Here is a 16,071-nt window from a genome sequence, read left to right as displayed (position 1 = left end):
AGCACACAGGCCTACTGTCAGCTCCCTCAAAACTAAGTTGTTGAGTGAATTAACTAACTCTGTGAGGTCAGGACATTAAGGACGGCTAAAGGCAGGGAGCGAGGGGATACTCGGTGTGAGATACAAGGAGAGGATGGAGAGTTACTTCCTGGTCAGAGGGTACTAGGACTGAGGCACGGGCCGAAAAGCAACTCCCCTCTGCTCCCTCTTCTCCTTAAACCGCAGGTACCAGAGGGCCGAGACATCACTGGTTGCACAAAATTATCAACTGTCTCCATCGGTTATTCTGAGACTTGAAAATAGACACGTTAACACAAAGTTTTGAAATGCTTTTGCATTTGATAGAAGTATTTTTTACTAAGTGTTTATTTTCTTTTTTACATGGATATCAATGAAGACTAACCAAAAACACATACTCTCTGTGTACTTCTCATAGGAATTTGTTGTAGAATGGTCATACACATATACTCATTGTGTGTCCATTAAATAAAGAAACCTAAGACAAAACTCACGTGGGAGTGTATTTCCACAGAGGAAGCAGGCACCGTTGAAGCTCGGCTCAGACGGGTGTCGGGGGATAGAGGGATATCCTTCCTGCTTAAAGCTGCTCAGTCCTCTAAGGCCCTACATGGCCACCCCTCCCGCTCCTCCCCCCTTCGCTCAGGCACTTTCCCCCGGTTCCTCAGACTGCCTCCCGCCCCAGGGCCGCTGCACTGCTGTTCCCTCTGCCTCAAATGCTCTTCCCTCAGATGCAGCATGGTCCTCTTCTCACTGCCTCCGGGCCCTGCCCCCTGGCCCTTATCAGGGAGGTTTTCTCTGACTCCCCTATGAAAAAGCACAATCCCCCTTCACCCCTACCCTACTTTGTTACCCTCTGAGGAGTCATCATTAGCTGCCAGAGCCGACGTTTGCTTTGATGTCTCCTCCTCTCTCCTAACCCAACACCAGATTATAAATGTCCCCAAGGGCTTTTGGTTTGTTTCCTCAGAGCCCAGAACAGTGCCTGGCACGTAGTAGGTGTTCAATAAATATTTGCTGAATAATAAAAGAACAAAGAAAGAACGGATTTTCTTCCCCTCGACCACTGCCAGGGGAAGCAGCTTCACTCTTCTGGAAGGCAGCCCTGGAAACCCCTGCTCCCTCATTCCTGTTAAACCAGTCTCCCCAGTAGGCCCAGCTGTGCTTGGTACTGAACCCCAAGGTAGCTGACCTGGGAGGGAGTCCTACCAATGCTCCTCCAAACGCAGGACGGGTAAGACAAACGGGTTTCTTACACTGATTGAGGACCTCTCGTTGCCCATTGCTGCTATCTGCACGTTGCCCAGATGCAGGATGGCCGCCAGGATCTTAAAAACATCATTCTGAAAATCCTCCTTGAAACCTGAAAGTAAAAAGTTTCCCAAATTAGGGATATTAAATTTCTTCTCTTATCTAATTACTAGCAAGATAAGCACCTGAATTCTTTCAAGACACCCTAGTATTGTCAGTGCATATATATATGTGTGTATACACACACACACACACACGCTCACAAGCTCCCTGAATTTTTTTTAAGGGGCGCTGCATAGATTCCACTTGCCCCTCCAGATCATCTGCACCTGTCTCTATCCTGGACTAAGTCAGTGGGCTCTCAGGCCCTCTGGCCTCTGGCTCGGTTTGGCCGATGGGGAGCCCTGCCAGGAGATCAGACACAAGAAGGAGAGAGAGGTTCTGGGTTATGTCTTCCCCTGGTTGGTGTCTTTCCCTGGGAAGTTGCCTCAGACGGGCCATGTCGCCTGACCAACAGAAGCTCCTAACCCAGTGATGACTTTACCCAAATCTCTCTCCTTCCAGGTTCCAGCAACACCCCCAGACCCAAATGGAAAAGACCAATGAACAGTTCCAGGCTGCTCCCCCAGGGCCTGCACTGCCCCTTGGAGTGCCCCACACCCACCCACATATTTGTAATTGGTCCTTTGTAAATAAGCTGCCCCTTACCCTAACTTGGGCATGCCATGTGTTTCCCATTGGAACCCTGACTGATGTAGGTGGAATATAAAGTATGAATAAAAATGATAGTCAGTCATCATGAGGGCATTAGGACATCTCCAAAAAACTGAATAAATGAAGCCAGCTGCCAGAAGGACTTTGTGTGAGACCCTGCCAGCTGCCCGCAGGCTCTGTGAGGTCAGGCCCAGGCCCCGTGTGAGAGTGAGCATCCGAGTGGAGTTGAGGCACTGCAGGAGTCTAGGAGCCTGGAGGCAGCCTTGGGCAGGTGGGCAGGTTCATGCACCGATACTCAGAGTCCCTGACCCACACCCCTCTGCTGACACGCCCCAACCCCCTCCAAGCCTAGGGACAGCAGGCCCTAAGTAACAAATAAGAGCTGCTGTGGCTGCCCATTGCTTCTCACATGGTACCTGAACTATTTCAATAGCAGCTATGTCATGTTCTTAACAATTTCAAAACCTAGAGAGTCTTTAATTTAAAGATTAAACAAAATCAAAGTCTTAAAAGAATCCAAATCAAAAAATATACAGAAGACTGGCTCAATTTGAATCCAGGCATTTGCTGCCTTTTGATCTGGAGCTAACACCTCCATTGGAGGAACAGATGCCTCTAACAGAAACGAACCTCCAGGCCGCCAACATGATAATGACAAGTAAGTGATGAGGAAAACCAACTAAAAACGCAAAGTTTGGTAATGTTGCTTCCAGCTCTCCCACCAACTCTGGCTGTGTCCGTAACTAAATCACTTAACTACTCCAGGCCTTCCGGAATCTATGAAAGGGAAAACACAACTCCATAGCAGTAATGTCAAAAAAAGATTTACATTCTCAGCTAAGTAATTATCTTCAGTGAGACAAAGTCATGCAAAAGCAAGCCGGCCTGAATTAGATTTCAGTGAAGTACAATGGTCGCGTTCCCTGGGCCTGAGGTCCAGGTGAGGTCTGGCTGTTTCTAGACATCAAGGGTCATGACAACAGCTGAAAGGTAAGGATCGAAGGATGAACTGAGAAAGACAGAGACAGCAGAAGAATAAGAGAAAGGACCTTTTTTTGTTTTTTTTCTTAATCAGAGTGCATCCCCTTCTGCTTTCTCGGGCTTTCTTTCAGTGCTAGCTACCATATCAGGAGCAGAGCCAGAAAGGAAAGTGGAAGGAACTCTGCATCAGTACTTTCCATGTATCATCTCATTTAATGCTTATACCCACCATATGAAGGAAGTACTAATATTGTGCCCATTTTACAGAGGAAGAAACTAAGGCATAGAGAGGTTAGGGAGCTTGCCCAAAGTCACACAGACATGTCATATCTAAGCAGTTTAAAGCCAGCACCCACACAGCAGGTGAAAAGACCTTTAGAGTTCATGAAGCCATCTTAACTTCATACAAGACTGTCTAAATATGGACGTTTCCTGATGCCCCAAGCCAGGCAAAGGAGACGGTTGAGCAGGATCCAGAGGTCCATTCACTGGGTGTGTTGGCGAGTGGATTCATGTGTTGTACCAGAGGACCTTGCTGCGGACCGTGCCCGTTTCTCTACACGGCCTCCACAACAAACCACAACAATGGAAGACTCAGCCAACAAGCACTCATTTAGCAATTACATTTTAAAAGGAACAATCTGCCCAAGTGTATTATAAGCCTATATACGATTCAGGTTAGGCAATCTACACACATAAAAGAACAATGGGACAAGCAGCATAAATAAGATATCCACCTTGTTAGGAGATGCACTGTCCAATGGGACATTCTGCAATGATGGCAATGCACTAACATGGGAGTTATCAGCCACCCTCACATGGGAGTCCCCAAATGAGAAGTGACCTGTTGAGCCCAGTCAACCCAGAAGCATGAGAAATAATAGTAAATTGTACTTGGGGAACAACCATAGGTAACTGGAACAACTATTTTCATTATTACCCCTGTATACAGATGGGAAAACAGATCCAGGGTAAGAACTGACCTGTTCAAGGTCACAGACCGATCTTAGGACACATGAAATAATTGGAGAAAACAAGACACTGTATAATTAAGGACTAAATTCTGAGGTCTAATGGCCAACGCACAGGCAATCAGAGAAGAGAGAGGTCATTGGCCTAGTGTTTTTAAATCATGGGGCTTGGTGGAAAGGAAATGGGCTCAGATTCAGTCATATTCTTGGAATTATGCCAGCCACCCTCTGTTACTTGCTGAGATCCGCTCTCTTGGAGGAGAGCGGCAGGAGTGCCCCAACCTCTTTCCACCAGCTGACTGCACACAGCGTGGTGGGCACCCATATCATTAAAAGTCATGGGAGGTAGAGGATTTTTGGGGGGAGGGGATTTCTCTAAAACATCTAGAGCTGGTGTGAAGGGCTGGGACTAGGGTGAGGCAAGCTGGGCCACCCCTGCCTTTGTGCAACCCTGAGCGTGCAGGCCCTAGATGCCTCTCTTGCCTCACTCTAGTCCCAGCCCTCCTGGTATGAAAATTTGTGAAAATAATCTAATTTGTGTGATGCAGTGGGCAAAAGTGCTGTTAGTTTCCGATCTCCAATAATTATCGAGGACTTCATGGAGGAGGGGATGGTTTTGCTCAAAGGATGGCTTTGACCATACAGAATAGAGAGAGAGGCAGAAGACAAGCAGGAATATTTGCTGGCCCCGGCTACAAGCTCGGCCTGGGGATAGGGGCATCTACACACACTCCGTACCAGTTGTCATGAGAGTCCTGTGGGTGAAGTGAGTCTCAATTCCACAATCAGGAAACTGAGTCTCAGTGAGGGTAACCTGCTTAGAGGCACGCTGACTGGGATTTGAATTCCTGCTTATTTGCTCCCAAGGCCAGTGCTATTTCCCCTCTATTCTTACGCTGCGAGGGGTTGGGAGGGAGAACCCACGAGGCTGGGCGGCCTGGCCACTGCTCACACGCCATGGTCCCCATCGATACAGTACATCACACAAAGATGCAATTATGACTGTAATTGCTTTAAGAAATGCTCATCAATACCAAGTGTTTCTCTCATTGTTAGAAAATGTTCAAATTGCCCCATCCTTGAAGTCGTTTTGAGGGAACAGGATCTAATCGCAATTTTGTCTAGGAAACCATCCTGTTTTCATTCTCAATTATCAGATTTGTTCATCTTGCCTATTACTTTGATATATTTAACCTCAAATTATTTGCCTTTTACATTCAAATAGGTGCTCTCATCGAGAACACACACACACACACACACAAAACAACTAGAGGTTCAAGGTGAATATTTTCTGTAAAATATACAAATGGACTATTGTCTCACGCTGATCAGAAGCTTCAATTGGCAATTACATGTGGATGCCTGGATTAATTTAAGAATGAGAAACTGAATGACTATTTTTATAAGTGCTACTTGGTAGACAATCTTTGAGAACAAGAGCTCCTTATGGGAAAAGTAAGGTGTAGAGAGATTGGGAACCACTGTGAGAACCCGACCATGCTTCACTTTGTCGGCACTAAGTGATAAAAGATTCGGTCCTCTGCATAAAAACTAGAAGTTTTGAGACCCCCAAGTGTGAAATCCAGCTCTGCTCTGTACTAGACTTGTGACCATGGATTGAACCCTTACCATCTCTGTGCCTGACGTTTTCCCTTTCTGAAACAGGGGAAATCACAGCACCCACCTCACAGGGTAGTTTGAGGTTTGAGTTAATACAGGTCAAGTGCTTAGTGGTATCTGGGACACAGTAAGCTCCATATAAGTGTCCACTATTTTATTATCTTCAGCAAGATATCTGTGAAAGTCAAGGCAGGCCAAGTATGTTTCTGAGCTGCACCTGACCTTTGCTTTCACAGGTCTTCTTTGTAGGCAGTGAAGACCCTGCAAAAGGACCCACAGGGCTGGGGGCCTGGGCCTCCACCCAAGAGTCAACGAGTCTGAGGGAAACATGGGCTGATCTTTAGATCTTTTAATGGAAAAGCACAGTCTTGACCACTTCAGTTAAGCTCTGACAAGATCCTCCAAAACATGTTCCAACTTGCTCATCCTAAAATCAGGATTTATTGCATCCTCAGAACACACGCACACTGGGCATCCCTGTCCTCCGCCCACCACCCCCTCTTTTAAAGAGACGCTACCTCCACTCACCCAGCAGCGTGAACGTCTTCTGAGTCTCCACCATGTCGGCTCTGTCATTCACACCTTCGATGACAGCGTTGCCTCCCATGCTCGTATAATTAAATTCTTCTGCACTCCCTGAAAGCAAAAAAGTAAGATTCACTATGTCTGAAATGCAGGAATTTGGACGTATGTTTTTATCAGAAAAGCAAGGAAGGAAGTTTACACTTGAGCTATATTACGTGCTTTACACCCAGCATGTATCCAATTTATTTCTCAGAATTCTACATTTACAGACGCAGAAGCTGAGGCTCAGAAAAGTGAAGTGACATGCTCAGGTCCCACAGTTAATGGTGGAGTAAGAATTTAAACACAGCCCTGTCTGATTCAAAGCTCATGGTTTTTGCCCCAATTTTTTAATACAGCTTTACTGTGGTGTATTGATTGAATAATACACTGTACATATGTAAAATGTACAATTTGATGAGTTTTGACCTTTGTAAATTCTTATAAAGCCACCATCACAATCAAGATTGTGAACCTTTGTAAATTCTTATAAAGCCACCATCACAATCAAGATCATGAACATTTAATATTTAAATAGTAGGTGACCCTTCAGAAAGCCCTTTCATGTTCATTATGCACATCCTCTTTGGCAGGCAAGGCATTTGAAACCTGAAGAAACTTAAATTCAAAGAGTGCAAGCAACTTCTTCAAGACTGTAGAGAGTGCATGTTTGGCTCCATCACACTGGAAATTACCTCTAACAATTCTCATCTACTAACAGCACAAATGACCAAGACAAAAGACCTGTGACAGCACAGGTGTCTGGTCTATTTGCATATAAGGACAAAGAGCTCTGAACCGTCCCTGAAATATAATTATGATTACAAATAATTATGACCCTGAGTTATAAAGGAAGTTGAAATTATGATAGAGATACATTGTTTAAGAAGACAGAGAAACATGTCATATATATTTAAAAAAACTTCCATCCAAAAGAAGTGCAAATAAAAAAAGGAAGTTTGGGGACTTAGGCAGTATGTTTCAGTTGTCAGGGAACCTTATCCGGGTGGTTCCAGCTGGGTGAGCACAATCACCCACTGAGCTTTGAAGAGAACCCTGAAGCTGAGGGGTCTCCCCTCCCTATACCTGCCCTGCCCCCAGCCCTAATCCATCTCCTCAGTTAGATGCATCAATTCCACCCCCAAATCTGGGCATCTTATGTCTTTGGGCAAAGTACTTTCAGAAAAAGTTATGTTACCACAACAAGAAGAAATTAAATGAGAATTTGAACCCATACAGAAAAAAGAGCCCCTTCCACCACCATCCATCACATACCCAATTTAAGATGTTTAAATTCTGGCTGCTGTGCAGATGCACAAAGCTGATAGAAAATATGGTAATTTCGTTCATTTTCCGACTGCAAAAGAAAGAAAAGTTCTGAAAAATGCATTAACCATTTACAGGTGAAAATGTTGGGTTTTCAACTCCAGAGGGTCCTAGATGGCTAAACCACACTGACAATCCTGATATCATGAACACTGATATTTACCCTTACTCTTTACCGTGGTCAATATGCTGTGACTCACCCTACCCTTCTCTGCAGGGTTCTGCTCGCCAGCAGGGCCTTCCTCTCATGAGTGAGAACTGGGTGGCCTCAGATAGTCTTCTGATTAACTACCCCAGAGAAGGTGTAAGCAAAGGAAAACATTCTACAAAATGGAAATAATGTGATTCATACTAGCTGAAAGTTTTAAGAAAGCCCTTGCAAAAGAAGGCTTAGCATTGCACTCCTTCTGGGCCAAAACTAAGATTTTTTTTTCCATTTTACTGACAGAAAGGCCTTTTTCTTAACCTCCACCTCAGTAGCTCTAATCCCATTCTCTTTCTGAAAGGAAAGCCAGTCTAACTGCTTTGTCTGTTTTTAAGTGTCCAAAATTAAGAAGTCATAACCATTTCCTCCAATCATTTAACTCTACTGATACTGCATCTATCCATCATTTTTTAATAAACAGAAAAAACTAACCTGAATTGCAAATGAAAGACAGAAAACTGCATTCTTCAAGTGATGGAATAATGTAGGTTATTTAATGAGATGATAAATTCAAACAACACTTAAAATGCTGAGGAAAAGGAAAATCAATTAATATTTTTATCCTTACCTGAAAGACAACTCTCGATTTCTCCAGCAGGTAAGTTCTCATGTTGGCCCCTATAATTTGATTTCTTGCATCAAAACTGATTTCTGTGTATTTCCCAAACCGACTACTGTTGTCATTACGGGTTGTCTTGGCATTTCCAACAGCCTACGAAACAGGACTCTCTTGAAATAATGACATTAAAAAAATCATTGCATTAAAATTATTGGAGAAGTTTTTGGTGAAATCCCATCCTGCACACTGGGGGAAGTCTGATGAGCAGAGAGAGGTCTGCCTTAGGAACCATGGCGAGTGGGGGGATGGAGCAGCCATGGCTTAAGGGGAACATGGCACACTCTTAGCCTGACATCCATGGCTCCTCTCCATCTCACTGGGACACTGAGAGGGATCAGAAGAGAATGCAGGTTCTCATGTTTCATGGCCCTGAGTTACCATCTGTGTGATCTTGGACAAGCTATTTCATCTTTCCAAGTCTCAATTTCTCTGTCTGTGATATGGGCATAATATGTATCTTACAGAATTGTGAGGGTTAAATGAGATAAAGGGCCTCAATTCATCCATGCCCTAAATATTGTAGATGCTCAATCACAAGTTCATATCCTTCCTCCAGCCTTTATTCTATCCATATCCCGTATCACTCTCCAACTCAAACATTCTACTCAACCAAAAAACTGCACCCTCCCATCCCTCTCACACCCCTGCATGACTCTCCCATTCTACTTCTGCTCTTGAATTCCATCTGCCCCTGTCTAGCCCCCTCCTCTCCCCACTCCCCACTCCCCACCCGCAGTGCCCAAGCATCCTCCATCCAGAAGCAGGGTCCCTTATGCACATGTGCTGTACTTCCTGCCCAGGCCATCACGCTTTATGTCCACATGTAGTTACTGAGCACCCACTTTATGCCAGCTGCTCTGCGGGCAAAGGTGAACCAAACAGACAAGGTCCTGCCTTCGTGGAGCATACAGTGTAGCAGGGGGGGCAAACCCTAAACAATCACACAAAACCATCCATTGGGCATTTAATTGGGCTGTGCCTCTTGACAACTTTTTAGGTTAGAGAAATCTTAAATTTGGGGACTAGGGTTTATACTTTTCCATCACCTCCTAGGCTATCTTGCACAGTGGCTTAAACAAAACAGGTGGTTTGATGACTATCCACTGAGGCTTATGATTTGAGAAAATAGGGAGAAGGGGTGTAGGAGTCTAATATTCTTCATTATTTGCTGTACCTCCAGATAAATAAAATGGATCCTCTTCTCACACTGCAAGCAGCCAGAGTTGGCCTTTGGGGACCTACCTGTGCCTCCCAGACACCCTTCTTCCTCAGGACTGTCTCCCAACCCCTGGGCACCATCGAGGTTGATCTCACTCACACCTTTGCTGATAAATCACCCTGCTTGATTAGTGGTGTTTCCCAGTTTCTATGTATGACTATTCCCACCATGATGGATTTCAAACTACCAAAGGTTTAACGAGGAGGCCTAGGTCTGAATATTCAGCATCAGCTCATGAAAGCCAGTTGGCTTCGGAACACCACTGTTCTCAGTGACCCAGGGATGTCTGCAGCTGAGGAAATTTCCCCTGGGATATAACTATAAACTGGGGACTCTCGAGGTCTGATGGTCTCGCCCAGCGGTGGAGGGGGAAATCTTGCCCCGGAAGCAGCAATCTCTGCCCCAGCCTCCAGCAAATCCCACCAGGGAACACACTGCCTGGCTCTTTCCTGCCCTGGCTTTTTTTGTTCTTTAAAGGGTGGGAACTCGAGTTAACAAGGACAACACAATACACAAACTGCTTCAAGCTCCACATCTCCATCATGCATACACGGCTGCCTCTAACCCGTCCCACCCACCTTTGGCGGGGTACACACCTCAGTTATGGGGTTAGACGCCAGAACCTTGTCCTCCACGTGAGCGTTACTGCTCGACTTGCTGACGGTGGCGAAGTACCGCATGGCGTAGCGAGCTGACACTGTCTTTCCAGCACCCGACTCCCCGCTTACAATTATTGACTGATTTTTATTGTTTCTAAAGCAAATAAAAGTATTTTTTAAATGTTCATTTCTTTCCATTAAAAAGGCCACATATGTCCATTAAGAAAAATGCAGACACGCAGGCAGAAAAGAAACTTTGTTTCATCACTCCAAAGTAACTGTTTTTAACATTTCAGTGAATTTCCTTCTAGTATTTTTTTTTTTTTTTTAATGTGATATTGCTGAACACCCAATTTTGTTCCTGGCTATTTTCCTTGTGTCAGCAGTCCCCAAGATCAAGCTCAGTTTCAATGATTTCACTAGACTGAGTCAGAGGAGTTAGCATATAGTCACATTCACAGCTAAGATTTATTATCCTGAAAGGATAGAAAGCAAAATCAGCAAAGGGAAAAGCCTCATAGGACAAAATCAAAAGGAAACCAGGCAGAAGCTTCCAGAAGTCCTCTCCCAGTGGAGTCACACAGGATGCACTTAATTCCCTGGCAATGAGTTGTGACAACAGGTGTAAAATGTTTTCTACCAGGAAAGCTCATTGGAGACTCACAGCCCAAGGTTTTACTGGGGTTGGTCAAATAAAAACCCTCTATCTAGCACATACCAAAATTCTAGACTCCTAGAAGGAAAGCAGATGTTCAGCATAAACCACGTTGCTTATTTCGGTGAGGAACAGTGAGCCACTCTCCTCAGTCAGGGAATGGTGGGAAACCTCTCAAAATCCAAGACCCAAGATGCCAGCCAGGGGCCAACCTTGCAAGCTAGTTTACTTTATACAGATTCTTACTTAACCCTCATAAAAATGCTATGACATGTATATCCATTTTACAGATGAATAAAACTGTGACTCAGAGAGGCACACAGCCTCCCATGTGAGTGCTGGAAAGGAGCTTAGAGAGAGAACTCCTGATCCAATCCTTTCATTTTCAAAAAGGGGAAACTCAGACCAACTCTGAGAAGGTGAATGACATGCCCCGTATCTCTCATCTGGGTACAACGGGGCTGGCACTACTAAAGCCTGGGTCTCCTGATGCCCAATCCAAAAGCCTGCCTATGTCTGGTTGTGGTTATTACAGTTAGACAGATGGGCCTCTGAGGAAAAAACTGGCTCTACAAGCTTGGAGCTGGCACAGCCCTACAGCCCTGGTGAACACTGCCGATGCCCAGGGGTATCCCTAGTCCATCAGGCTCCGAGCCACAGTCTCTCACCACGGGGATGTTCTGGAGACCCCCAGGGAGCAAATCCCAGAACCATGGGTGCTTTAGGATTGGAAGAAACCTTCATGGGCCTGAAAATGCTGAATCTTCACTCAGAATCCATCCTCCCCTTCCTCCTCAGGGACCATGCCCCAGTGTGTAGTTGTCACGTGTCTGCCCATCGGAATGGCCGAGTATCTCAGGCTCCCCTGAGCGAGGTGTGGCCCTGAGAGTAGCTCTGGCCATGAGCTGTGAGCTGAAGTGCTTTGTGGGGCTCCTAGAGAGTCTCCTTAACTGGGAAGGGAGCATCCTTTTTCTCAGGCCCTCTGCCACCTGGAACATCAAGGAGACCAGCCAGACCCGAGGATGAGGTCCCTCCTAGGGACGGGGTAGCTGGCAGGCAGGGGGCCCCTGAGTACTCTGTGGGGTGGGGCTGCTGTGCCAGCCCAGGGCCATCCATCAGCCTTCTCTGCAGGAGAGAACCACATGCTTATACCTTGTTTATGCCACTGTTAGTATTTCTTGATTGTAAGTAAGGAAATCAGGAATGTATAGCTCTGAGTGTGTAGTTCACAGATGAGTAAACCAAAGCTAAGGGAGAACAGAGGCTATGCCCAGGGTCAGGTGGGGAATAATTAGCGTGTCTGGGTCCTGGGCCTCAGGTTTCTCGTCTGTGAGATGAAGGCAACGACGTGGCTCTACTGACTTCACAAGGGTGTTGTGAGCCTCAAAGGAGACCACTCCCTGTGAAAGTTCTTTTGCAAACCGTAAAAGGAACTACAATGATAAGATGGTGGATGTACTCTTCACATTTACAGAGGAGGGCATTAAAGCCAACAGAGGATAGTTACAGGAAAAAGAACTTACACTTGGAGACAGAAAATGTGAGCACAAATTTTCTTGCTGCCTTTTACCTGCTCTGTGACCTTGGGCTGATCACTCTCTGGAGCTCAGTTCACTGCCTGAGGGGGTACCCAAGATGATGTATGGGAATACACGCTTTGTGCCTGGTCCACAGGAGGCTTTTAGTGACTGTTTCTAACAAAACAAGAACTCCACATAGCCAAAAGAGAAGTGGTAGTGTTAGGATAAAACCCCAAATCTCCTACAGCTAAAACTCATGTTCATCTATCATTAGATTCTGCTGCCTTGGATGGGTAAAAAAAGCTTAAGCATCTCACAGTGGAGAATAAAGCAACACCCATCTGACCAACTACACTGCAAGACGAACATGTGCCATTCCCAGACTGGTGGGGCTGAACTTTGGCTACCTAAGAGGAAGAAAAACCAGGAAACTCAGTTTAGACAGGCCAGCTATATGTAACAGTCATTTGCTACTCCTTATTGAATCCCTTATTCCTGGTGAGAATTTCTTCAGGGACGCTCCTAGGAATTTCATTCAGGGCACATATGAACATCCATACAAGTATTCATGAGTACCCGTGTGTGCGTGAGCATGTGTGTATCTGCATATCTGTGTGTGTGTGAGAAGTAGTTGAGGGTAGAGCTTCAGAGCACCAGCCTTGGAGCGTGAATGCCAAAGTTCAAATCCCTGTGCTGCTGATGACTGGCTGTGGGACCTCAGACAAGTTACTTAACCTTTCTGAATCTCAGCTTCCTTATCTGTAAAATGGAGATAATTTTGCTAGTAGTATCCACCTCATAAAGAAGGTCTAAGGAATAAATGAGTTAATACATGTAAAGCACTTAGAACAGTGCTTGGTCCCACAGTAAGTGCCTGAGATGTGAGGCTTTGTGTGTACACTGATGGGGTGTGTAGAGGCATGCAAGTGTGCACCAAGCGTTTGTGAGTGTGCTTCCATGGGAGCTGAGAGGACCTAAGCATATATTCATTCAAAGTTCTTCAACCCCAGGAAAGGCAGGGAAAGCCAAGGAGACCTTCTGGCCTCAGAGGTGGTCTTAAGACACCCACCAGGGCTGGTCTGTGCCTTCTGACTTAAGCACTCCACTGGCCTGAGTCCAAGAAAATTCATAATAAAAATAATTATTAGAGTATTTTGTAGATTATTAATAAAATGCTTTCACCAGTTATCTTTGCATCACAGGAACCTCATGAAAGCTTTGTAAAGTATTATTAATGTGCCCAACTTAGAGGTGATAAGACTGAGGCTCAGAGCAGCTGTGTGGCTGGCAGGGTCACCCAGTCTGTAAACTGAGGAGCCAAGATTGAGGCCAGGTCCTCTGACCCCAGGATCTCCTGTACTCCAGGACACACAACCAACGAACCTTCCTGTCCCTACAGACTTCACTCGATTTCCAAGAAGACTGTGTAAGAAGGACATTCATGTGACTTCGCAGCTTTGTGTTGAAGTGCCAAGCCTGGTCTGAGTAACCTGTCCAGCTGGTCAGCGCAGAATCCAGACCCAAGGGGCCGAGGCATGCTGCTCTGCAGCCTGGAAGAGAAGCCAGCGCCCTCTTGGAATGACAAAGGATGGCGGGGCAGAACTTCAACAAAAGAGGATGTAAGTGGAAGGATCTTTTAATTGCATTGCTATCCATGCCAAGGATGCCTGCAGATAAAGCTTCAGGTAGGACGGCCAGTTATCCACACACACACACAAAAGGCTATGAAACAGGGAGCTGTGGGAAACAGAAGAAACCACCAGGCAGAGGAACAAGAGACAGCGCCTTACACTTTCACCCAGAAACTGCCCCGTGACCGAGGACACGTGCCCTGCTCTCCAGGGCAGATCCACACTTCTGGCTCCTCCCAGGTAGTCTGCTCAACAGGCCGGCCCCCTCTGGCCTGACAACCTCTTTTAAAGAGTCCAAGTCAGACATCTCCCTCCGTGGTGAGGGCAGGTGGGAGCAAGAGGGGGCCCAGCCCTGCAGGAAGCTACCTGGCCATCTGCTTGTAGGCCTCTTCCGCCACGGCGAATATGTGCGGGTCCATGTCGCCCATGTTCTGCCCGCTGTAGGCGTGGATGATGGCATCTCCGTAAATGGGCAACTGCTTGTAAGGATTCATGGCCACCAAAATGATGCCTGAGAAAAGACATCAGGGGCAGTTACTGGATCCTCACTGTCACCAATCTCTCTGGGTTTTTGGGGGAAACCCCAGCTCTGCCACGTAGTAAACCTTCTGTGGGGCTTTGGGCAGGTTGCTTCTTCTCCAAATCTGAGTTCCCTGCCGATGCTGCCTGCACCTCGGGCTCTTCCGAGGGTTGGATGAGCTGAGGGAGGTGTGGGAATGCCCAGTAAGTCACACTGAGAGGTTTTGCAATTCATAGTGTAAAATAATAATATCATTGCCCAAAATAAGGAATATATTTATAAAATCCAATGAAAAACTCAAACACAAACTTTATCCACAACTGTTTTTTTCCTGATAGCCCCATTTAGTTCTTGCTGAGGATGTTCCCCACTTAGACACTTCTTTTATAACAAACTCCATTACACTCAAATGTCTACTTTCAGATAGAAATTTGGGCAAATATTTTGGTGTGAGTCCACACTTTGGCACAAGTCAACATAAACATATTTCTAACATAAACATATTTCTCTGAAGGTTCTAGACAGCAGGCTTAAGCTGCAGCACCTTGCCTTAGTTCCCTGACTCGCCCTCCTTACCGCTGTAGGTGTAAATGAGCTTGGATTCTGCAAAGCGGATTCTGAGATTGTGAAGCACTGCAGGCTCGTGGAGATAACTAAGAGCCGTGAGGTCATTCTCTCCTACAAGGATGTCAGGATTCCGAAGTGGCGGCAGAGATTCTGAATCAATGGAATAATCTAGCTCCTGTGGACAAAGATGGAATTAGAGTTCGGGAAATAAAATATTTTGGTGTTTCTGCTGAACCCATCCTTTGTCGCATTCCCCAGCCTCTGCCCCCATCTCTGACACTCTGGAAAACTTGCGTATGTCAACAAGGAAAGAATCTTCACAGCTGACTCTTGGAGTAATGAAAAGCATCCTGCACTGGGAGCCTGGTGGTACTGGGGTGTGTCACCCCTTCTCTGGGCCTCACTTCTCTGTCTGTGAGAAGAGGGGCTGGACCAGAGCAGGGGTCCTCAGAGCCACGGGCCAAAATGAGGGGACAGGGAAGCCAAATGGGCAGGATCCCGGTGCCCCACCTGCAAACCAACCACAGGGGCTCCACCTTTATGTGGTTCATTAGCTCTTGGGTTCCGTGGAAGTTTTTATCTGGAAACAGGATTCTGCTGCTAAAGTGACTCGAAGACCTGAGGTCCCTTGCACCTCGAAGACTGCCAATCTCTGTCGACAATTGATGCTCTCGGCTGTGAGGCATGCGGGCAGGGGTCCCTCTGGGAGAGGCCCCCAGTGCAGGTGGGTCCTGCCTGCAGGCATCCGTGCCCCAGGGCTCATGGCGCCTCCTGCAGGGCAGCCTGCTCCTAGCATCCTCCGCCCCAGGCTGAGTGACTCTCCCAGGTGGACTCCCTTCCACTGACTGAAGCTGGTCATCCAATTGTAGGCGCTTAAACAGGATGAAGGCGAGGACTAGCATGCCTTGTGGCATCAACACCACAGGCAACTGGGCTCTCAAAATGCTCGTCAGAGCATCAAAGGGACCTTATTACCAACTGTCAGAACTTCCTCCACCCTCATTTCACAAGGTGGAGAAATGAAGCCCAAGAGGTAAAGTGCCTTGGGTAAGACAAAACAGTGAATTTGTTTTCCTCCCACCTTCCCGGGC

At 46.3% G+C, this 16,071-nt stretch overlaps 1 protein-coding gene across 7 annotated transcripts in view; it reads right to left on the bottom strand.

The window, feature by feature from the left end:
• MYO5C (myosin VC) overlaps positions 1 to 16,071 on the bottom strand; it is a 115,657-nt gene that overhangs the window by 83,768 nt on the left and 15,818 nt on the right. For all 7 annotated transcript variants that reach the window (XM_037833953.1, XM_037833950.1, XM_037833948.1 and 4 more), the window contains 7 exons: positions 14,990 to 15,155; positions 14,260 to 14,404; positions 10,085 to 10,241; positions 8,219 to 8,362; positions 7,395 to 7,476; positions 6,084 to 6,191; positions 1,275 to 1,381 (listed from right to left, as the gene is read on the bottom strand). In XM_037833953.1, the coding sequence (XP_037689881.1) occupies positions 1,275 to 1,381; positions 6,084 to 6,191; positions 7,395 to 7,476; positions 8,219 to 8,362; positions 10,085 to 10,241; positions 14,260 to 14,387 (726 nt within the window). In that variant the 5' untranslated portion in view covers positions 14,388 to 14,404; positions 14,990 to 15,155. The remainder of the gene's footprint in view (positions 1 to 1,274; positions 1,382 to 6,083; positions 6,192 to 7,394; positions 7,477 to 8,218; positions 8,363 to 10,084; positions 10,242 to 14,259; positions 14,405 to 14,989; positions 15,156 to 16,071) is intronic.

The sequence above is a fragment of the Choloepus didactylus genome, chromosome 4, assembly GCF_015220235.1.
Source record: "Choloepus didactylus isolate mChoDid1 chromosome 4, mChoDid1.pri, whole genome shotgun sequence".
NCBI classification, from domain to species: Eukaryota; Metazoa; Chordata; class Mammalia; order Pilosa; family Megalonychidae; genus Choloepus; species Choloepus didactylus.
The sequence above is the reverse complement of the archived record's forward strand: the minus strand, read 5'-3'. Positions and strand labels throughout refer to the sequence as shown.